Source organism: Microcaecilia unicolor, chromosome 8 (assembly GCF_901765095.1).
Source record: "Microcaecilia unicolor chromosome 8, aMicUni1.1, whole genome shotgun sequence".
NCBI classification, from domain to species: domain Eukaryota; kingdom Metazoa; phylum Chordata; class Amphibia; order Gymnophiona; family Siphonopidae; genus Microcaecilia; species Microcaecilia unicolor.
This window is the reverse complement of record NC_044038.1, coordinates 215,993,088-216,016,667: the sequence shown is the minus strand read 5'-3', so window position 1 is coordinate 216,016,667 and position 23,580 is coordinate 215,993,088. Positions and strand designations below refer to the sequence as shown.

Sequence of the window (23,580 nt, the reverse complement as noted above, 5' to 3'; positions counted from 1 at the left end):
CCTGCGACTCTCCTCTCCCCCTGCCCCCCCTGCAGCCATCCATGTCCAGCAACCCTCCTCTCCCCCTGCAGCTACCCATGTCCAGCGACCCTCCTCTCCCCTGCCCCCCTGCAGCCACCCATGTCCAACGACCCTCCTCTCCTTTCCCCTTGCCCCCTGTAGCCACCCATGTCCAGCGACCCACCTCTCTCCCCTGCCCCCCCTGCAGCCACCCATGTTCAGCGACCTTCCTCTCCCCCTGCCCCCCTGCAGCTTCCTTTCTGTCTCCCCTGCCCTCCCCTGCAGCCACCCATCTGGTCTCAGGACCCCCTCCCCACCTCCCTCTTCCCTGCCCCCCCCCGCAGCCATCCATGTCCAGCGACCCTCCTCTCCCCCTGCAGCCACCCATGTCCAGCGACCCTCCCCTACCCCTGCCCCCCTCCAGGAACCCATGTCCAGCAACCCTCCCCTCCCCCCTCAGTGCATCACCCAAACCCCTACCCCCTCCCAGCGCATCACCCAAGCCCCTACCCCCCCCCTCGGGCACATCAACCCCCTCACCACCCGCAGCCGCCAATACTAACGCTGTCCGGCCGCTGCTGCGTCTCCTGTTGAGCAGCAGTGGCCAGTACAAAAAGAAAAAAGCCAAAAAAAGATTTTAAACCTGAAACACGGCTCCGTAGACAGCCATCTGGCATTGGCTGTCATCTCTGCAGACTCTCCTCCTCTCCTCTCTGACGTCGCTGCGCTCCTCGGGGGTCTTCCTGCAGGGGCAGTGACGTGGAGGGGAGAGGAGGAGTGGCTGCAGTGACGACAGCCAATGCCAGATGGCTGTCTACGGAGTCGCGTTTCAGGTTAAAAATCTTTTTTTGGCTTTTTTCTTTTTGTACCGGCCGCTGCTGCTCCACAGGAGAAGCGGCCGGACAGCGTTAATATTGGCGGCTGCGGGTGGCGGGGGAGTTGATGTGCCCAAGAGGGGGGGGGTAGGAGCTTTGGTGATATGCCGGGGGGAGGGTCTTGGGTGCTGCGCCGGGGCGGAGAGGCTTGGGTGTTGCGCCGAGGGGGGGTCACTGAGAGCTGATTGGTAGGCAGGGGGAGGAGTAGGGAAACATGCGGAGCGTGTTTCCCTACTCCTCCCCTTGCCTTGGAATCAGCTGTCAGTGACATCACTGACGTCAGTGCATTCTAAACTGCCTAGCAGACCACCTCCAAGGGAGCCATGGTACCAGGCACATTAGAACGTTGGAGGTGAGAATTATTATATAGGATGGGTATGAGCAGAATTATATCATCTGCAGATTAACCAGAAATTTATCCAGAGAGCTCATTACAACATTGAATAGAATCAGGGACGAAGGAGACCCCTGTGGGACCCCACTTACAGCCCTCCACGAATTAGAAAATTTTGATATTTTACTATATAGATTCTATTTTCCAAAATACCCTTTGGCCAAGCAAATACTCTTCCAGCTATACCTACTTCACTTAACATATTTAACAAGACGGAGTGGTGTATCACATCAAAGGCTGCCAAAAGATCAAACTGTAAGACAATAGCCTATTGTCCAGTACTTCATAATTTTCTGATATCATGAGTTAATAATCCAAGCAAAGATTCCATACTGGCACTCTTTCTAAAAACAAATTGTGATGGAAGCACCTATTGAATATCGATATATTGTGATAGAGTTACATCCAGGATAGTTGGGTTAAGGCAGTTTCAGTCTGAAATAAAAGTCCCAGAAGGCACTGCAGGCAAGGAGCCAGGGGGTGAGATGAAGAACCCGGACTAGACTCCTAGCTGCAATAGGGGAAGACATGGGTGTAAGCTGGCAGGATGTGTAGACTGGCCGCCACTAGGGGGAAAGAGAGATAGGAAACCCTGTGTGCAGGAGCTAATCATTAGTCTAATACTTAACTCAGTTGGTATGGGTGCGGAGAATGATTGGTTGTGGTAGCAGAAGCCAGGGATTGATTAGGCAGATGGGAAGGAGTCCCAGGGAAGAGAGAAGCAGAAGGAGAGAAGAGGGTAGAGTGAAGCAGATGCAGGGTGAAATCCCTTTGGGTATGAGAAAGTCCCAAAAGTATTTGCAGGCTGAAAACCCTTGGGTAATAGAGGTCCCTAAAATATTGAATCTACCAGTGAAGCAGATGCAGGGTGGAATCCCTTGGGTATGAGAAGTCCCTAAAGTATGGAACCTATTATGAAGGTAGTAGAAGATAGAAACCTCTGCTTTGTGATTTAACTGTGATGAACTGAATGAACTGCTTCTATTTGGAATTGAGCTACTGTTTATTGTGCACTGGATAAAGAGCCCAGACTGGAGCTGACTGTGAGCCTGTATTGAATCCTGATATGTGCTGATAGCCTAAGCTTAAAGGGGACTATTTGCCACACACTTTCAGGTGGCTTATATGTGCTTAAGATTGAAGGTGAATGCTGCTGTTGGAACTGTGTTTCAGGTCTACTAGAAACCTGCATGGAATAATGTCCTTAAGATTGAAGTTGCTGGTGGACATTTATTTCTTGACTGTACCAGGAGCCTGTGGCTGGAGGAGATTGTTCTATCCTTGTCTGCACTTAGAGGTACCTGGTTACAATATTCGCTACAGGCCTATATCCCTAAATTCTATACAATTCGCTTAGATTTAGGCGCCAAAATCGGCGCAGATTCTATAACACTGTGAATATCTTAATTGGCTTAACAAGCTGAGCGCTGATAACAGCACTTAACAAGCAATAATGAGCACTAATTGGCACTGATTAGAATGTAGGCACACAACTTCTAATGTGTGGAGGCAAAAAGGGGCATGGTTATGGGTGGGGAAATGGATGTTTCATGGGCATTCCAAAATGTAGGCGCCTAGTTATAGAATATGGCCCAGCGCACCTTTATCTATGCACTGAGATTTACACCAGGTTTTCATTGGCGTAAATGGATACACAGAAATTGGCGCTGAAATATCAACTAAGCATATTCTATAATTGGCGCACTGATTTCAGCACTGATTTTTTAGGCACCATATATAGAATCTTCTCCATAATGTGTAAGTTCTTCTTTACTCCCAGAGGGATTTTTTAATAATAGGATTAGTACTATAATCACCTAATAATTTTGGGAAAAAACTCAAACTCAAAGACTGGTTTATCCAGTTATGAAACTTAATGGAGGAAATTTGAGCAAATGCATTGGGCATAAATCTAGCGCACAGTGGATTGAAGAAAATTTGTTCAATAGTGATGATATCCAGTGGCGTACCAAGGGGGGGCGGTGGGGGCGGTCCGCCCCAGGTGCACGCCGCTGGGCGATGCCGCGGCGCGCGCCTGTGGGCTCCGACTTCGCGAACTTCGCTCATTCGCTGCAGCTCCCTCTGCCCCGGAACAGGTTACTTTCTGTTCCTGGGCAGAGGGAGCTGCAGCAAACGAGCGAAGTTCGCGAAGTCGGAGCCCACAGGCGCGCGCCGCGGCACCCCCACCTCCCAGCGGCGTGCACCCGGGGGGGGGGTGTCATTTCGCCAGGTAGGGTGAAAGGTGTCATTTCGCAGGTAGGGGTGCGCTGCACCCGGGGGGGGGGGTGCATCCCCCGGGTGCCATCCACGCTAGGAACGCCACTGATATCTCTTCTATACTTAACTAACCTAAAGTTAGATTATATCCTATCTACTGGGATTTAATTAGGATTATATTTGTTTTCAATAGCAATATCAGTAATTGAGTTGTTTCCATCTTGTATTTTTTCTGATTTTCAATAACTTCTCCTGAAAATAATCTGCCAATGCAGTTGCAGTTGGCAGTTGATTAGTGGATATACCAGAAGAAACAAGATCGCTTACACTAGTGAGATCCTGAACAAGTTTAAACAATTTTTTGTGTCAAGTTGATATCTCCCTACCAGGTCTAAGTAATAATTCTTCTTAGCTTGGAATAATTGTTTTTAAAATATATTTTAACAGCTCTTTTCCATGCTAGTACCTCTCTGGCTCGCTCTCTGCCCTTCTTCAATGTTCCAGGCCGCCGGCAGTATCAACACAGTAAGCACACACTACCGTCAGCGACTCCGGAAGCTCTCCCTCTGTTGCAGCATCCCACCTATGAGGGACAGGAAACTGTAACAGAGGGAAAGCTTCCGGGCCGCCGAAGGCAGTGTGCTCACTGCACTGACACTGCTGGCGGCCAGGAACATTGAAGGACAGCGGACAGTGGTGCAGGGCAGGGAGCGGGATGGTGCAGGGACTGGAGCGGGAGGGACAGGCACTTTATGCCCATGCGCCACCACTGCTGCCTCAATTATTGGCCGGTAAGCACTAAGCACTCACTACCTTATGTGGCTCCGGAAGCTCTCCCTCTGTTGCAGCATCCTAACTATGCAGGACAGGAAACTGTAACAGAGGGAAAGCTTCTGGACCATCGAAGGCAGTGTGCTTACTGCACTGACACTGAGTCACTGACGGCACGGTGGCCCAGATACAACTGAAGGACAGCGGAGTACGGACAGTGGTGCAGTGCAGGGAGTGGGAATCGGGACAGGGCAGGGAGCGGGAGGGACAGGCACTTTATGCCCACGGTCCACTGCCTCAATTATTGGGGGTGCTCAGGATGGTGCAGGGAGCGGGAGGGACAGGCATTTTATGCCCATGCACCACTGCCTCAGTTATTGGGGGTGCTTGAGCACCCACAGCACCCACGGAGTCGGCGCCTATGTCTTGAGTAGATCCTTCCATATCTTGCAAGTGAGGAGTAAGATGACTCTAAAATAAATCCAGGTCAATCTTTCCTCTTGATTTATTAGTACTGATTTATTGATTACTTGTTGTTCTTGGAAAGGACACAGAAGGCTGATATTCTTACCTCTAATGAATCAAAGTTTGTCCACTGTTGGAGAAACAGAGCTATGTGAGAGGCCTCAACAAGGATTTCAATACAAAGACATATTGTAATAAACGTATTTATCAGGGTTTATATAATGCCACTTTCAAAGGATTTGCCATACCTGCTTTATGTACCCAGTATATTCACAGAATATATTTCTAAGAGGACAATTTTCAAAACCATTTGCCCAGTGACATCACCAGCAATGGCCTACTGTATAAAACCATGCCAAACTGAGGCTTATTATTAAGCGCTCTTGTATCATCTACATTGTAGTCATCTTCAGCTGTGAGCCTCTGCTCTTCAGATCTCAATTTTGCCAGCAGAACTGAGGCTTAAGCTGGGTGGTGCAGTATTTCACCATACCCACACAGTGACATCATCAGCAGTGGCCCATTATATAAAACTGCATCGAACTGAGGCACACTGCTGAAGGGGCATGCAAAAAGGGCTTGTTCTGCCCCTTTGAGGGCAACTTCTTTCATTTATTCTGATGTTCTTCTAGCTGCTCTGAGGGTTGATTTAATTTTTTAACATTTGATTCAACACAATGTGCAAGATGTCTTCCTTTTTTAAGTCTTGTGGTATGTTGGGGTTTTTCCAGTGTTTTTTGCAGTATAAGACAAATGTCTGTGTTATCATTCTCAGTACCTACTCAGGCAGATATCCCCCTAGATTTTGACCTAGATATTGCAGTCCAAATAATTTAGTTCAATGTAAGACAAGCATTTGGAATAATTCAATTAGTATCAGGACATGGCAATTACACTAGAAATTTTCAATGATATAGACAAAAACATAAGATCTTTTGATTTTCCCCAGTACTCTACTACTGTTCCAATGCATCGTGTACTTATAAAGGATAGATCAGTATGTTTAATGTTTATATAGGTATTTATATATTGCTTTTCACATAAAAGTCAAGGCGGTTTACAATTCGAAACAGAAAGGAACTATAACACAGATAGGACAGCAGAAAAAGGAAAGAGTAGGCAGAGAGAAGAGATTAAAAACACACACACACACATACACACTCATAAGCACTGTAATTGTCACAGGTGCCTTCGGGGGAGACCCAAAACCCAGGAGCCTACTCAGTCGTGAATGCCTGCAAAAACAAAAAAAGACTTAAGACTCTGAAACTGGGGGTAAGACATCTCAGAACGGGTATCCAAGGGATGAGAATTCCAATGGAAGGGCGCAATAGCAAAAAAGGTCGAATGGTGTGTGTGGACTCAAGTCTTGTTAAATGTAGTGAAGGAGTGGTAAGTTGATGACCCAAAGAGGAGAGGAGAGCCCAAACAGCCTTTAGGGGGTAATAAAGCAGGCCAAGTAAAGAGGAGACCCCCCCCCCCCCCCCAATGAAGAGTTTTAAAAGTCAATATTAGGATCTTATGGATCATACAAAATTTAATTGGTAGCCAATGAAGTTGTCTCAGAAGTGAAGATACATGTTCACAACGACATGCATGAGTGAGAAGACATATTGCCATATTCTGGACTATTTGTTTTTTTGAGAGCAAGCAAAGGAAGACATAAATATGTAATGATGTTCGATATTATTAGAGATTTAGTAGGAGATTCCGGATATGGTCTTGCATTTATAACAGAGTTTCGGCTTTCTCAATCTGAGGGACCCAGATTAAATATTATCTGCCTATTTGGATATAAATTCATTTTTAGTTCTAGGGAACTCCAAAGAGGTGGTAGAGTTTTAGTCCTTTTTAAAGAATGGTTATCTGTTAGATTAATTCCAAACTATGCTGATAAAGGAGTCAATTACTTATCACTGGGTATCAGCTTTAACAAGAATCAGAAAGAAATTGGTTGTCTTTTAGTCTACCAATCGGGTGCATCGCCAGATCTCAGTTTTTTTTTTTTTTTTTTTTTGGGGGGGGGCTGAGCCCAAAGTGAAAGGGGATAAAATTTTTTCATACTCCCCCCTCCCTGCAGTCTCCACTCCCCTGTAACCCCACATACCTGAGCAGGCAGGGATCCCTGAGCCCCACTAGTAGAAGCCCTCCTCCATTCTATACTGATAGGCCTCCTAGCAATTAGCATGCACCAAGCTTTAGTAAAAGGTCCTCTAAAAGCGGAATATAGGAAATTAGAGAAAAATTGGGTTCAAACACAGACAATAGAAGATAAACCTTTGTAGAGACAGTGTTAGTAAGGGGAAAGGAAAATGGGACTTGATATACCGCCTTTCTGAGGTTTTTGCAACTACATTCAAAGCAGTTTACATATATTCAGGTACTTATTTTGTACCAGGGGCAATGGAGGGTTAAGTGACTTGTCCAGAGTCACAAGGAGCTACAGTGGGAATCGAACTCAGATCCCCAGGATCAAAGTCCACTGAACTAACCACTAGGCTAACCACATTGGCAAAGAAATCTTATTTTTCCAAAAGAATTAATGAAAAAACAATAAATCCTGTGAATTGTTTCAAGCTATTTAAATTGTTGTTTAATAATTCAAGGCAGAAAACATCTACCAGTTCTCCCATGAAAGAGCTGGCAGACTATTTTTGTTAAAAATTAAAGTTTTGTTAAAAAAATTACCTTTGACATTAATTAGTACATTCATGGGGGCTAATGTTGGCAGAAGACACTTTGTTACATCTTGATTCACCTGCTAATGCAGCTGACTATACTTGGAACAATTTCATCCTCACTGAATTAGATGATCTATCTGTGTTAGTTAAAAAAAATTAAGAGTCACTTTGAATTGGATTTCTGTCCAACATTTATGATGAGGTTTCTTCTCTCTGAGGGGTGAGTTGGCTACAATCCTTCTTCCATCTAATGTTTCTGGTAGAATGTTTTTCTCCTGAGATTAGTGCTATTATGCTTACCCTAATTATTTAGGATATTACTAAGCCTTCAGATGTTTGTTTAAATTATAGGCCGATAGCCAGCATTCCATTTTTAGCTAAGACTGCAGAGTCTATAGTGCTACACAACATCAAGTTTACTTAGACAAGTTTGAGAATTTGGATCCTATGCAATCAGGCTTCCATAAGAACTACATTACTGAAACATGCCTGCTTGCTCTTAACTCTAAATTCAGACATAAGAGCAAGCAGGCATGTTTCAGTGAATTTAGCTTTGTCGGCATTACCACACCAGAAGCCACTAGTGTTGCTTGATAAAACAGGCACATAGATTGTATTTTCAAATATATGCATGCTATTTTCCAGATATTGTATCCACAACAAAAGCAGGCTCAAAAGCTTATTCTAAATTGTACTAGTTTATTCATATTTGCTAAACTGCCTTATTCTGCTGAACAGGTCAAGGTAATGTACAGACTACCTAAAAGCAAAAAAAGGACTCCAAGATCAAAATAAAACGCAAATCACAAATATCCAGGCAAAAACAATCATTCAAGCAAACAAAGAACCTTGTAGAAGTTCAAACACTCAGTCAGTCTAGAGCACAAGGCTGAAGTAACAGTTTGAACACAGACTGGCACCTCTAGAATCCAGTCTCTAGATTGTTCTCCAAAGGTCATCCTTAACTTCCAGTAAAATTGTTCTGACTGCAGGGAAAGAGGGAGACTGTTCCATAAGGCTGGGGTCAAAAAGAAAAAAGCATACCATCTGGTGGATTGTAATTGAGCTTATGCAGGCCCTGGGTGGACCAAGCAGTGGTCAGAGAAGGAATGAAGAGCATAGGAAGGTACACAGGGATTGTGAGAATCACCAAATATTAAGGAGCTGCATCACACAGACCCTTGAAAGCACAAACAAGAATTTTAAATTTAATTCATAATTCTATAGAAAGCCAATGGTGGGGTAACAGCAAAGGTGAGACATGGTCATACTTAGGTGCATGGTAAACATGACCAACAGCAGTTTTGAAAGGACTGAAGTCTCTTAAGATTGGATCGGGAGGTACTGGTATAAACAGTATTCCTGTAGTCAAGACAAGAGACCAAAAAAGCTAGAAGAAAGCATGCAAGGTAGGGTTCAGCACAAGATGACAACAGTGGAGCAAGGAAGCAACTTCATCAAAACATACTAGCAAAGGAAGTATGTCCAAACTGGGTAATGGAGGTGTAGTGTAGAAGTAAAATATCATCAGCATAAACATAAGTGCTGATGCCAAAATTCTTGAACTCAGCAAAAGGACTAAGGAATGTGTTAAGTAATAAAGGGGCAAAACAGACCTTTGGAGTACTCCATAGGTGAAGGAATAAGTGGAAGAAGAAGCTGATAAGGAAGCTACAGAGAATGAAGGGTCATGTAAGAAGGAGGTAAACAAATCTCAAACTGTACCCCCTTTCCAAGAAGCTCCTGGTCTCCTCATCGGAAATCGAGGAGCACTCTAAAAAGAAGTCAGATGGTGAAGTTAGAACTTCTGCTCATCTCATACTAATGACAGAATGGTCAGGCCTTCTATCACACTGAGACACTGATGGTTTCTTGCCCAGGGTCTCTGGCGCCCCCCTGCAGACTATCAGTTGGTGCACCCCCCCCCCCCCCCTGCAGACTATCAGTTGGCGGCGGCGGCGGCGGCCCCCCCCCCCCCCCCCCCCCCCCCGTGAAAATGATCACTCACCACTTGCCACACTGACAGGAATTGTCAGCAATATTCTTAGAAAAATTGCTATACATTGCAAAATAAGATAGCAGATGTAAATTCTCAAAGTGGACATATTCCAAACACTAAAATGAAAATAAAATGATTTTTTTCTACCTTTGTTGTCTGGTGACTTTCTTTTTCTGATCATGCTGGCCCAGTATCTGATTCTGCTGCTATCTGTCCTCTTAACTCCATTTCCAGGGCTTCCTTTCCATTTCTTTCTTTCCTTTCCTCTTCATTTCTGGTCCTCAGCTTCTGCCTATTTTCTTCATCCATGTGCAGTTTTTCTCCTCTCTTCCTTTTCCCTCATTTCATCTCCTTCATCTTTCTTCCCTCCCCTCTATGTCCAGCAATTTCTCCTCTCTCCCTGAGCCCTGCCCTCCCATCCATGCTCCTCTGTCCCCTGCCCCCTCCATTCATCCTTTTCCAGCAATTCCTCTCTCTCCGAGCCCTGCCCTCCCAATCCATGCCCATCCATGCTCCTCTGTCCCCTGCCCCCTCCATTCATCCTTTTCCAGCAATTCCCCTCTCTCCCTGAGCCCTGCCCTCCCAATCCATGCCCATCCATGCTCCTCTGTCCCCTGCCCCCTCCATTCATCCTTTTCCAGCAATTCCCCTCTCTCCCTGAGCCCTGCCCTCCCAATCCATGCCCATCCATGCTCCTCTGTCCCCTGCCCCTCCATTCATCCTTTTCCAGCAATTCCCCTCTCTCCCTGAGCCCTGCCCTCCCAATCCATGCCCATCCATGCTCCTCTGTCCCCTGCCCCCTCCATTCATCCTTTTCTAGCAATTCCCCTCTCTCCCTGAGCCCTGCCCTCCCAATCCATGCTCCTCTGTCCCCTGCCCCCTCCATTCATCCTTTTCCAGCAATTCCCCTCTCTCCCTTCCATGACCCCCCCCTCGCATCCATGCTCTCGTCTCTCCCCTGCCCTCCCGCTCCCATTGTTCAACTGCCCGCCCTCTTCTCTCCCCCCAACATCCCTTTTCTTTTTCTTTTTAAATTTACCTCCGTGGCGGTTCCGGCAGCGCAGCGTCAGTGAAGGAGGCGGCGCTCCCGATGTCGCTAGCCTTCCCTTTGCTGTGTTCCGCCTTCTTCTGACGTCAGAAGGCGGAACACAGCGAAGGGAAGGCTAGCGACATTGGGAGCGCCGCCTCCTTCACTGACGCTGCGCTGCCGGAACCGCTACGGAGGTACATTTAAAAAGGAAAAAAAAAGAAAAGGGATGTTGGGGGGAGGGCGAGCGAGGTGAGCATGGTGCTGCTTACCTCGCTTACCGTGTTGGCACGGCCCTGGTTTCTGGTGCCTCAGTGAAGCTTCCTCCCCAATGCACTGTAAATTGACACTGATGTAGCTGACCTAGACTATGAGCCCCCTCTGGGCCTTGATGTTGAGGCATATCTTTCAGGAATGGATTTTGATTATTGGCCGAATCACCCCTGCTCTTGACATTGATGAAGCTACAGCATTGTGTTGAACAAAGATATGCTCAATCCACTCCTCGAACTTCTGCATGAGCTGCTCCTTGAAGGCTGCCTTGGGCATCACCATAGGAGTGGCCACATCCTCCTGAGTCTCTTAAGACGTATTGGAACTGGGGTCTCAAGTCCACACAGGTTTGCACACCCTCTCCAATGGCATGGATGATGAAAGATCCTCACATCAAGGGCACTTACCTTTTGCCTGATATCCTTTTATATCACACTCCCTCAGCACTAAGATGAGGTCAAATCCTTCCTTTTCTTCAAGCAGGACTAAGACAATACCTGCTCCCGGAGAGTTCTACCAATGTTTGATATCAAGGATGACCGAGACACACTCAATGTTGATGCATCTGAAGCATTTGATACAGCTCCAGCACCCTTGGCAACCAATGTTTCCTATGCCAATGTTGATGGACCAGTCTTATCAACAATAAGATTATCTCTACCACAAATCCCTCTCTTTGACATGTTTTCTTGGAATTTTAGCCCAACATTTTGCATTGTTATCTGTCTACAGCCATTATTGTATGAGTGAAATATAAATATTCATATTAGATTAGATCTGTGAAAAGAAAATGCAATGAGAGGGATTATGGTCGGATCTCAGCCACTGCAAGCACCATGAGCTGTTATCTGTAATAGATACAGTCCTGTTGAACTGAGAACAACTCTTGAAGGTGTTGGCGGTCTTTTGGGCTATAAAATAGCCATAGCAAATCAAATGACTTCATGGTGACAAAAATATCCTGGCCGGGACACAAGGTAAAAAAATGGCCTACACTTAGCTGATGTGAAAAAAGAAATACAAATTTGGGGAAAATCTAATGTGTAGATGCAAAAGACCATATGAGTGTGTCAGGATTTAGAGATTTTTACCAAAAATAAGTTTGAAGTGCTAAGGTCAGTATGATGAAAAAAACAGGTCCGATCAGCTCCGCGAAAAGATTAGAGAAAGTTGCTGGGGTACTGTTTTGAGTGCTGGGATCCATCTGTGACATCACCCAGGAGTGATGATTCACAGTCCTGCTTGTCTTCAAAGAACCAAAGTATAGCTCCTGCAAGTAAACTTATGACTTCATAAATCCTGCTAGGCTACTGACCTTTCCTCTGCAGGTTGCATTAGTATATATAGGCTCCAATCGAAGGCTGAAACTATCGCCAACCTTAAGGCTAGCTCAGCAACAAACATCTGCAAAGCACCGACTTGGTCTTCTGTTCACATCTTCAAATATTACTATTTAGATTCTGCTGCATGTTTTGATGATGTTTCCATTCAATCTGTGCCAAACAACTTACATCCTTGCTGCATTATGATATTTACCCTCGTTCTGCACTGGAAAGTTTGTTTCCTTAATAAATTGTACCACTTTATCTCTCTCAAAATAATCCTTCTCAATTCACTTGTTCCAAATTGCTTGACACATTTTATCCAAAGTTAACCTTTGCTTTTAGTAATCATCTTGTGTGCCTGCATTTCTCCTGCTTATTGACTGACAAATTGGAGCAGGGTTCTCTTTAGACAGTAGGGGAATACAGCCACGCTCTCCCACCCACCTACCCATTCAATACCTCCTATTAGCTTTTAAAGGCTGAGAGGAATCCAGTGCAGAACACTCACTCATGCTCCTTTGCTAGTGGACAGCATGACCACTTCAGCGCTATCAAATGACACCATTGTCCAGTGTGGCTGCTGTCCATGGAAAAAGCGAAGATACTTACCTGTAGCAGGTATTCTCCGAGGACAGCAGGCTGATTGTTCTCACATGTGGGTCGACATCCGCGTGGGCCCAGGAATCAGATGGCATTTTGCAAGCAAAATATGAAAAAGTTTTCCCAGAGTCTTCTGGCACGCGTGCAGCGCGCTCCGTGCATGCGCAGACTGATTTCCCGCCTGTCGCTTGAACGCGTTCCCTCAGTTAAATCAAAAAGCATAAAAGGAAGCAAATAACAACTCCAAAGGTGAGGCGGGCGGGTTTATGAGAACAATCAGCCTGCTGTCCTCAGAGAATACCTGCTACACGTAAGTATCTTCGCTTTCTCTGAGGACAAGCAGGCTGCTTGTTCTCACATGTGGGGTATCCATAGCACCCAGGTTCACTCAAAACAATGAGCATTGGTCAATTGGGCCTCGCAACAGCAAGGACATAACACAGATTGACCTGAAACCATAAACAACTAACTGGGAGTGCAGCCTGGAACAGAACAAAAATGGGTCTGGGGGGGGGGGGGGGGTGGAGTTGGATTCTAAACCCCGAACAGATTCTGCAGCACTGACTGCCCAAACCGACTGTCACGTCGGGTATCCTGCTGAAGGCAGTAGTGAGATGTGAATGTGTGGACTGATGACCATGTTGCAGCCTTGCAAATCTCTTCAATGGAGGCTGACTTTAAGTGAGTCACTGACACGGCCATGGCTCTAACATTATGAGCCGTGACATGACCCTCCAGAATCAGCCCAGCTTGGGCGTAAGTGAAGGAAATGCAATCTGCTAGCCAATTAGAGATTGTGCGTTTTCCGATGGCAACTCCCCTCCTGTTGGGGTCGAAAGAAACAAACAACTGGGCAGACTGTCTGAAGGGCTTCATCCGCTCCACGTAAAAGGTCAATGTTCTCTTGCAGTCCAAGGTATGCAAACTGCTTTCGCCAGGGCAGGTATGAGGATGGGGAAAAAATGTTGGCAACACGACTGGTTCAGATGGAACTCCGACACCACCTTTGGCAGGAACTTAGGGTGCGTGCAGAGGACTACTCTGTTGTGATGAAACTTGATATAAGGTGCATGTACTACCAAGTACCTGCTTGTGCTGGGAGCTGTAGGACTGAGCTCCCGGTGGGCAATTTGGAGGCTTGGATTCCAGATTGAGGGTGTATCCTAACCGGACAATTTGAAGAATCCACCAGTCGGAGGTTATAAGAGGCCACCTTTGGTGAAAAAACATTAACCTCCCCCCAACCGGCAAGTCATCAGGTACGGACATGTTTACTGAGGCTAAGCTGAACTGGAGCCAGTCAAAAGCCCGTCCCTTGCTTTTGCTGTGGAGCCGCAGTGGCCTTAGGCGCACGCTGTTGACGAGAATGAGCGCGCTGGGACTGAGCCTGGGCAGGCTGTCGAGAAGCAGGAGTGTACCTATGCCTAGCATAGGAATAGGGAGCAGTCCTCTTTCCCCAAAAAAACCTCCTAGATGAGGAGGTAGTAGCAGAAGACGCCCAGCGGGAGAGAGAATCCATAGCATCATTATGCTTCTTCATCTGGTCAACTAGATCCTCTACTTTCTCACCAAAAAGGTTATCCCCCATCCGCTGCTGGACCGAATGATCCAGGTCAGAGACTCGCAGCCATGAGAGTCTGCGCATCACTATACCTTGGGCAGTGATCCTGGATGCTACATCAAAAGTGTCGAATGCACCCCTGGTCACGAATTTTTGACACGCCTTCTGCTGCCTGACCACCTGGCGAAAAGGCTCGGCCTGCTCTGGAGGGAGTGCATCAACCAAGCTGGACAGTTGCCTCACTGAGTTCCACAAGTGGACGCTCGTGAAGAGCTGGTATGTCTGGATCTTGGCAGCGAGCATAGTGGCCTGATACGTCTTCCTCCCAAAAGAGTCCAAGGTTCTAGATTCTCTGCCTGGGGGAGCCGAGGCATAGTCCCCAGTGCTCTTGGCTCTTTTGAGGGCGGAGTACACCACCATGGAATTGTGAGGTAGCTGAGACCTCATCATTCCAGGCTCACCGTGGATCCGATATTGGGATTCAGCTTTTTTTGGGATCACGGGATTAGACAGAGGGAATGACCAGTTTCGCATAAGGTCTTCCTTCAGTATATTATGCAAAGGAGCCGTTGCAGCCTCTCTAGGCGGAGAAGGATAATCCAGGACCTTGAGCATCTCAGCCCTGGGTTCATCCTCAACCTCCACAGGGAAGGGAATAGCCGCAGCCATTTCCCAGACAAAGGAGGTAAAGGATAGACTCTCCAGAGGAGAAAGTCTCCTTTCTGGTGGATGGGAAGGTTCAGAGGGAATGCCATAGGACTTGTCAAAAGAAAAGTACCTGGGATCTTCCTCTTCCTCCCATGAACGCTCATCTTCAGTATCGGACAAGACATCCCTCAGAGCAGTCTGAAACTGAGCCTGCCTCGACGCCGAGGAATGATGTCCTCGATGGTGGTGCCGAGAAGTCGACTCCCGCCTGGACTCCAGTGAAGCTTCCTCCACCGACATTGAAGGGGAGTCGACTTGGGTGGCAGCAGACACCGATGCTGCAGGCGGCACCGAGGTCGGAGACCTCACCACAGGTGAAGGGCCAGATGCCGCTGCAGCAGATGGTACGGAAGGCACAAGCATCCCCGACACCGAAGCAGACTGGAGCAGCAATTCTTCCAGAAGCTCTGGAAGCAGGGCCATGATGCGCTCGTCGAGAGCCGCCATCAGACAAGGCTGCGGGGTCGGTAAAGGAGCCGGTGGCAGAATCTGTCGAGGCTCGAGAGCAGGTACCTGGCTGCCAGAAGACCGATGCATCAGCACCTCCTGAATAGAGGGGGAGCGATCCTCTTGGTGCTGACGCTTCTTGGGTGCCGATTCCTTTGACGCCCCGGAGCTCCTGGCACCATGTGTCGAGGGAGAATGATGACGGTGCTTCTTCGCCTTCACTCGACGCCCATCATCAAGACAGGGCCATGATGCGCTCGTCGAGAGCCGCCATCAGACAAGGCTGCGGGGTCGGTAAAGGAGCCGGTGGCAGAATCTGTCGAGGCTCGAGAGCAGGTACCTGGCTGCCAGAAGACCGATGCATCGGCACCTCCTGAATAGAGGGGGAGCGATCCTCTTGGCGCTGACGCTTCTTGAGTGCCGATTCCTTTGACGCCCCGGAGCTCCCGGCACCATGTGTCGAGGGAGAATGATGACGGTGCTTCTTCGCCTTCGCTCGACGCCCATCATCAAGACTCCTCGGTACAGAGGATGTGGAATCCTCACATCTTCTAGGTGCAGGGTCCGATGAAGGTCAGTCCCGGGGGGCCTGCATAGCAGGAGGCCTCGAAGCAGGTGGAGACCCACTCGATGCCTCACTACTCCCAGCGCGAATTGGTCCTTCAGCAGCCATTACCTCCGCTCCCGACGTCGATGCTTCCCTCGATGTTGAAGGACCGGACCGAGGCCCAAAAAGCTTTTCCCATTGGGCTTCTCGAGACGCTTGGGTCCGTTTCTTTATACGAAAACACAGACTACAAGCGGCTGGGCACTGGATACACCAGGCGTGGGTATCGGTACCTGAGATGGTCCGGTTGCACCAAGTACAACGTTTGAAGCCGCTGGGAGTCTTCGATGACATGGAAGGAAAAACGGCTTAGGCGAAATCAAACGACTTGATTGTGCCTGTTAAAAGAAAAAGGCGCAAAAATAAGGGAAAAAACCCCGACCACGCGGCCTGAAGTCAGCCGCGTCGATAAAGAAAGGAAACTTCAAAAGGGAGAAAAACTAATAAAAATAAAGGAACTCTCTACTTTTTTTTTTTTTTTTTAGAAACACTAATAAAGGAGAAAAACGAAAACAAAAAATGAAGACTTTCCCCTGGGCCTGTGAGGAACAACGAAAAACAACACCACACCTCAACGCGGAGAAAAAACAACTGAGGGAATGCGTTCACGCGACGGGCGGGAAATCAGTCCGCGCATGCTGCACGCGTGCCAGAAGACTCTGATGAAACTTTTTTTATATTTTGCTTGCAAAATGCAGTCCGATTCCTGGGCCAATGCGGACATCGACCCACATGTGAGAACAAGTAGCCTGCTTGTCCTCGGAGAATCCGTATTACAGGCGAGCAATTCTGCTTTAGAGTAATGAACATACAATGGATTGACTGCTTACATATTAGTAGTATTAACTTACTTGACACATTTTCTATACCCATGTTTTTCAATAAGAATTTGCAAGGGGTGGGGAAAGCTTTAACAATAATTTGTGAAGCCATATTTGCATTGGGCTCACTGAGGGAAATGAAACATCCAGGTTGGGATGTTCACATTTTCCCTGTATTTCAGAAATAGGCTCTGCCAAACAAAGAGACTTTTGTAAATAATTTATATGAACACTGGCAAATACACAAGTATTTGCCGGCAAGTAGAAAAGAAGCAATGATTTTGCAAAACTCTTTGCAGAAAACAAGAGTGACATCATTCAGCAGCTGCAATGTAAGTGCCAGAACATATATATGAAATTGGCATTTCACAACTTCTACATGTAGTTGCTAGCACTTATACATATAGCTGCCCGATTTCACAAATATGTAAATATAAGTGGCAGCAATAAGCTAGCAAAACTGCCAAAAGTTCTTTTATTTAAATTTAAGGCTGAAATAAAATAAGGAGGATTAAGGGTAATTATCCCCTTAATACCTCCTTTAACAGCCCTGGCAAAACAAGCACTTTTATAAAACCTATGCATACGTCAGAACTGATGCAAAAGCCAAAGTGAAAATTTGTTGAAATAAAAATGCATTCCTATCTTAAAATGAGAAATAAATGTACAGTATACATTTTTGGCCCATCCAAGCCTGAAATCCTTGCATCCTGAACTTCAATACATATAAACAGCAGATTTCCAAAATCACCATTTACACATGTATCCAATCTAGATGAGTAAATGGTCATTATTTTAGCGCCTATGTGTATTTCAATGTTCAAGCTTAAATATTTCCCTACCACAGGCACAGACATTTGAATCAAGAACTCTTTGCTGACCATGGACAGTGCCTGGAACCTCTCACTGACATGGGCACAGATTTGTAAACAATTTCAATAGCTGCAGGAGTCAATAGTTCTTAGTAATTCCTTCATGGGCTGCTGTATATTGCAGTAAATATCAGATGTACCTATTCTGCACTGGCAATATACTGGCATTAGTTTTATACTTCAAGTAAGTCTCTATAAGGTTGTTTTTAGTACAGATAAAGCCCAATTGTGAATAGATTGTCTATGTAGAAAAGGACGAGAGTGGTATCACTAGGAGCTCTGCTCTGTTCTGCAAATGCTAACACTTAGATATGTAAATGGAAGATTTTAAAAATCTATACATCTAAGGAGAATCAATTAAGAAGCCAGCAGCAAAACTCAAATTTGGGGATTTTTGAAGTACCTGTAGTTTAAATGCTAGAGAGGTAAATACAATTTCCTCAACAATCACTCTTTTGAACCCCAGGTCCAAATGAGTAGCTAATATATAGGTGCCCAGAAGAAACTGTAAATGCCAATATGGAAAAATAGAGGTATTTATCTATGCCCACTGCAAAATATGAAACAGATGATTACTTTTCAAGTCCACCAAACCACATCCTTAACACGTTTGTTCAAAACTGTGCTGCAGGAATACACTTGTAAATAGCAATTTTTCTAAAATACCCACTTACATGTGTAAGGCCACCGACACTTGTTAATTGGATTTTTACTAGTGCAAATGGTGTATAATCCTTCTAAAATGGACTTCTACTATGTACTTATCAAATGGGAACTTAATACATGGCTGCAAGGACTGTTTTCCTGTTCCATACCTTAAAGGAAAAGGTAATCCTATTCTGACTTTAAAACAAAGTTTTTTCATATTGATGAGCTCCAGGATACTTTGAAGTTAAGAGATGACAATACAAGAACCAAGTGGTCTGTTTATGACTCGCACCAGATAGAAATGGCCACCTTTGAGTGCAACCCTTCACTTCTCACCCTCATCTAATGATGACCAAAAATCCCTCGGTCATGAAAAATGGTAGGCTTTGCTGTGAATGCCAAACCGCTGGCATTCTGGTACTTTTGTTTTCATTTCTAATTTGCCCAGGTTTTGATTTTTATCCAGATATCTGTGTAATAAATGGAACGGAGACTTATAGGAAATGCAACAAGAATAAACTATATTACTTTTGATTTTGGAGTTTTACTTACTTCCAGATGACCTCTAGTTGGAGCTTTATTGTTCCCAGTTCAGTAACATCCACAATTATGACTCGTGGCTGAGTAGTAAAAAAATTGGCACTATCACATGTTACCATTCCGACTAAAACTGTTGTCAGTCCTCGCAGTTCTATAACCTGGAAAATAAATGCATGTGATTTTGGCTGGTGATATGTAAAATATCCATCATATTCTACATGCTGCTAAAAGAGTAGTGGATTCAAAGTACTGTTTGTGTGCTGCAGAACCTAACTGCAATTCAAAATAGTTTGGGACAAGCACAGTAACCTGCAAAGCAGTAAGGAGTAAATGGTGAAGCCAGAAATAAAGCAGTGCCTCCACTACTGCAGCAGATAAAGAAAATGGTAGAGTAATGGTTCTAAAGTCAGTCCTTGGAGACAACATGGTTAGTCTGGTTTTCAGGAGATCCATAAGTTTGCATGTTTTGTGGCTGGCCCTACACCAGTGGATCCTAGATTGTGGAACAGGACCCAAATGGGGTCACATCATCAGTGGAAGGGTTCACAGAAACAGGGGTGCATTCCGCTCCTCTGAACATCCTTTATGTCCAGTAATAGTAGTCTGTGAATGTTCACATGCCCTGCCCCTCCTTCTTCTGTGTGCCTCTTCTTAAGACTGGAAACACAAACAGAGAAATGAGATCTCTCGGCGTACACTGATACACTGTGCTGACTGCTGCTACGGCGCACACTGATACACTGTGCTGACTGCTGCTATTCTTGACACCACTGCTGCTGCCTTCATGCTTTGCAGAAGAAGAGAGAAAAGGAAATACATGAGAAAAGGGAGGGGGGAGTATAGGACTACTATTTTGTTTTCACCATCTTCTGGGGTCTCCTGAATTTGTAAATGTTAAAATGGGATCATAGTGGATAAAAGTTTGGGAAGCACTGCCCTACATTCGGAGATGAGATATCTTGTTTGTCCTTTCCTTGAGATGGTCTAGCTCTGTACAGACAGACCCACTAAGGATTCAACTACTTTTGAGAGCGGATTCCATCACCATGGAGTCGTGAGGCAACTGAGGCCGCACAAAACCAGGCTCATCGTGGACCCGGTGGTGTCAATCTTCTTGGGGACAACAGGGACTGACAGAGGGGACTCCCAGTTTCTCATGAGGACTGCCTTGAGTACCTTGTGGAGAGGAGCCATCACAGCCTCCTTAGGAGGGGAGGTATAGTCCAGGACCTCGAGCTTCTTGGCCCTAGGCTCATCCTTCACTTCTACGGAGAATGGAATAGCCTCAGCCATTTCCCTTACAAAAGATGGAAAAGAGACTCTCGGGTGGAGACTGTCCCCTCTCAGGTGGTGGGGAGGGCACAGAAGGGATCCCATAAGACTCATCATAGGAAAAGTATCTGGGATCCTCCTCTGACTCCCATGAGCGCTCCTCCTCGGTGTCAGATAAAATCTCTCCACGAGATGACAGAGACCGAGCCTGTCTCGATGCTGAAGAACACTGTCCTCGAGAATGATGTCACGAGACCAGCTCCCACCGAGACTCTGGCGAAGCTTCCTCCACCAACATCAAGGGGGTACCGGACTGGGTGGCAGTCAACACCGGGGTCACAGGTGGCACTGGCGTCGGAGGCCGTACCGCAAGCTGAGGGCCACGCGGGGCCGCAGTGGGAGGTATGGTAGGCGCAAGCACCCCCAATACTGACACACATTGCTGCATAAGGCCATCTAGCAGCTCAGGGAGCAAGGGAAAAGCTGAGGCACCGGTTGGGACGCAGGCTGCAGAACTGCTGGGTTTGATATGGGAGTGGGATCTCGGCTGCTTAGAGATGGATGGAAGGAGAGTGGTCCTTCCGGCGCCGACGCTTGCCGGGTGCTGTATCCCTCGATGCCCCGGAGCCCCTGGCACTGTGTAGCGAGGGAGATCAATGATGGTGCTTCTTAGCCTTTGGTTGAAGCACATCACCCGTATTCCTCGGTGCCAACGAGGACATCGAATCCTCACGTCACCTCGGGTTCGAGTCCGACGATGGACAGTCCCGGTGGACCTTCACAGCAGAAGGCCTCGAAACAGGTTGAGACCCACTCGATGCCTCACTGCTCCCAGTGTCCTGAGGTCTTGAAGCAGCCATGCTTACCTATACTCCCAATGCAACACTCGACGTCAATGCCAATGCCTCTGACCTCTATGCCGATGCAGACATTAAGGATTCAGACCTGGCTCCAAAAATCTACTCAAGTTGAGCCTTCCCTGAAACCTGGGTCATATTCTTCATACGAAGACAGAGCACGCAGTTAGTAGGGCTATGGTCGTGCCCCAGACACTGCAGACACCAAGAATGGGTGTCTTTCCCCGAGATGGTCCAGTTGCACCAGGTACAACGCTTGAAGCCACTGGGAGTCTTCGTAGACATGGAAAGGAAGACTTTGCCGGCCAAATCAAATGGCTCAATGGTGCCTGAAAAAGGGGCAAAGGCACAAAAAAGGAGTTCCCGACCAGAGTCAGAGCCTAAAGGCAGCCCACGTCGAAAAAGAAAGGAAATTTAAATGCAGGCAGAAAGAAAACTAAGAAATAAAGGATCTCTTTTTTTTTTTTAAGAAAAACAAGATGAAAAATGCGAAAAAATAAGCCAAAAGCACTCTAAACCTCCAAAAACTGAACGCAGCCTCTCATGCAAAGAAAACAAAACAGAGATGACCATGTTCGCGCAGCAGACAGGAAGGCACTCGTGCCTGCAAAGTGGAGAGCGTCTCGTGCTTCACTAAAGCTCTGTTTTTTACTTTGGCGGACCGGACGATACGGAGCGGCGTCTACCCACACATGAGAATATGAAAGCCTGCTTGTCGTCGGAGAAATGAGGTAAACTTGACAACAGTAAATTGAAACCTAATAATAGAACTACCGTGAAACAGTATCAAAAATATAGATATTTAACAGCACTGGAATTCAAATATCAGAGATATAATACATTAGCATAATACTAATGATACACCCAATAAGCATGCAACAGAACATACAACTAACATAGATATGATGATAAAGATTTTCTACAATATGGCTTACCATGTGGCTGAGGGACCAAGAGCAGATATATGATGGGAACAAGATGCATGGTACAGAGTCAGTTGGGATAATTTGACGGTTAAACTCAAGGAAAGTTCTTTGTATAGTTAAGCAAGAGATAAGGAACTGATCTAAGTTACAGTATGTGTAGCAAGCTAGCCTGCACTTCCCCTGCTTGTCTCTGGAAAAATAAGGAATTTGGGAAACTATCTGTGGAAGTTGAATAAAATGAAATTATGAATTACCAATAAAAAAGCACTGAATCCACTCCAGACTTTGGTCCAGATGTACCAAAGGCTTTCCCCCATTTAATGTTGATGTAGTAAATAGCACATTGGCCCATTATCACAGATTATTATGGCTCGCTGTATGCATAACACATTTGTATGTACTTTTATAAGTCTGTACTGTAAACCTGCGTTAATTAATTTTCATCGAAAAAGTAGTAGAAAAGGAATTGTAGCCAGCTGGTTCCAGAGAGCTCATTTTATTGCTCCTATAAAGAACACCGTCCCACCAATTTGTTGTACAGGGTAATGCTTATTATTCCAAAGATGATTTTAAAAATATCAACATGTTACAAAATATTTCTTTCCTGAAAATATGTACTAAATGGGGGGGAGGGGGAGTGTGGGGCTTTTAAATATAAAAAAGATAATTTATTTATTTTATTTAGATTTTTGCACACACATTTTTCAGTAGTAGCTCAAGGTGAGTTACATTCAGGTACTCTGGATATTTCTCTGTCCCAAGAGGGCTCACAATCTAAGTTTGTACCTGAGGCAATGGAGGGTTAAGTGACTTGCCCAAGATCACAAGGAGCAGCAGTGGGATTTGAACTTGCCACCTCTGGATTGCAATGTTTGAAATTCAGCCAACAGTGCTTTTAAGTAAAGTTTGCCTGAATCTACATTCTACTAGAGAAATATACAATGCCATAACCTGTGTTGGTGCCAAACGGATAATCTGGATGCATATTTTACATATTATTTATAAAGCATGAATATCTCTGTATGGCAATTAGCCAACACAAAATTTCAAAGAAGAACTGAAATTATTTATGAGAACTTTGCCAATCTATTGAACCCCATGGTTTCGTTATCGCTTCACTGTATGACTGTGTATCCTTCCCCCTCCCCCTATGGATTGTATAAATGATAGGAAGATGAAGAAACTTACTGAATACAAGCCTTTTGGCATAGACAGCTTCTGAAATGTGCAAAAGTCTATAAACTTGACATCGCGAGGGCTACTACTGAAACTGGAGTACTGATCATACAAGTGAAAAATGTATATTTTAGCAGGGACTAAATGCTGCACACCATGGTAAGAAAGATGTAGCCTTCAATAAGGTAAAGGGAACAAATATTAATCAGTTTAACAGCAAAAAAATAAAAAAAGAGAGAGAGAGAGAGAGAGATTCTGTAGCAGACTTTTCAGAAAGTCCCTGCCTAACACTATACCACCAGCCTCAAAAGAGATATGACCATCTCTCTTATGACATGAGACTTGTACCTTAATTTCAAAATTTTCATGTAGATTAGGTATAAATATTCTCTCTTCCTCATCCCATGTCTGACTGTCATCTGTTTCAATTCTTCCTTTTAGCCTCCATCTTTGCCGGCCAAGTCGCACTAGCACCTGCAAGCAGTAAAAGGAAAAATTCAAATTGCACATAAGTTAAA

The 23,580-nt window shown here is 45.6% G+C and overlaps 1 protein-coding gene across 1 annotated transcript in view; it reads right to left on the bottom strand.

Annotated features, from left to right (window-relative positions):
- RIPOR3 (RIPOR family member 3) overlaps positions 1 to 23,580 on the bottom strand; it is a 277,332-nt gene that overhangs the window by 68,855 nt on the left and 184,897 nt on the right. Inside the window, 2 exon segments of the mRNA XM_030211650.1 lie at positions 18,844 to 18,989; positions 23,411 to 23,536. Of these exon segments, the coding sequence (XP_030067510.1) occupies positions 18,844 to 18,989; positions 23,411 to 23,536 (272 nt within the window).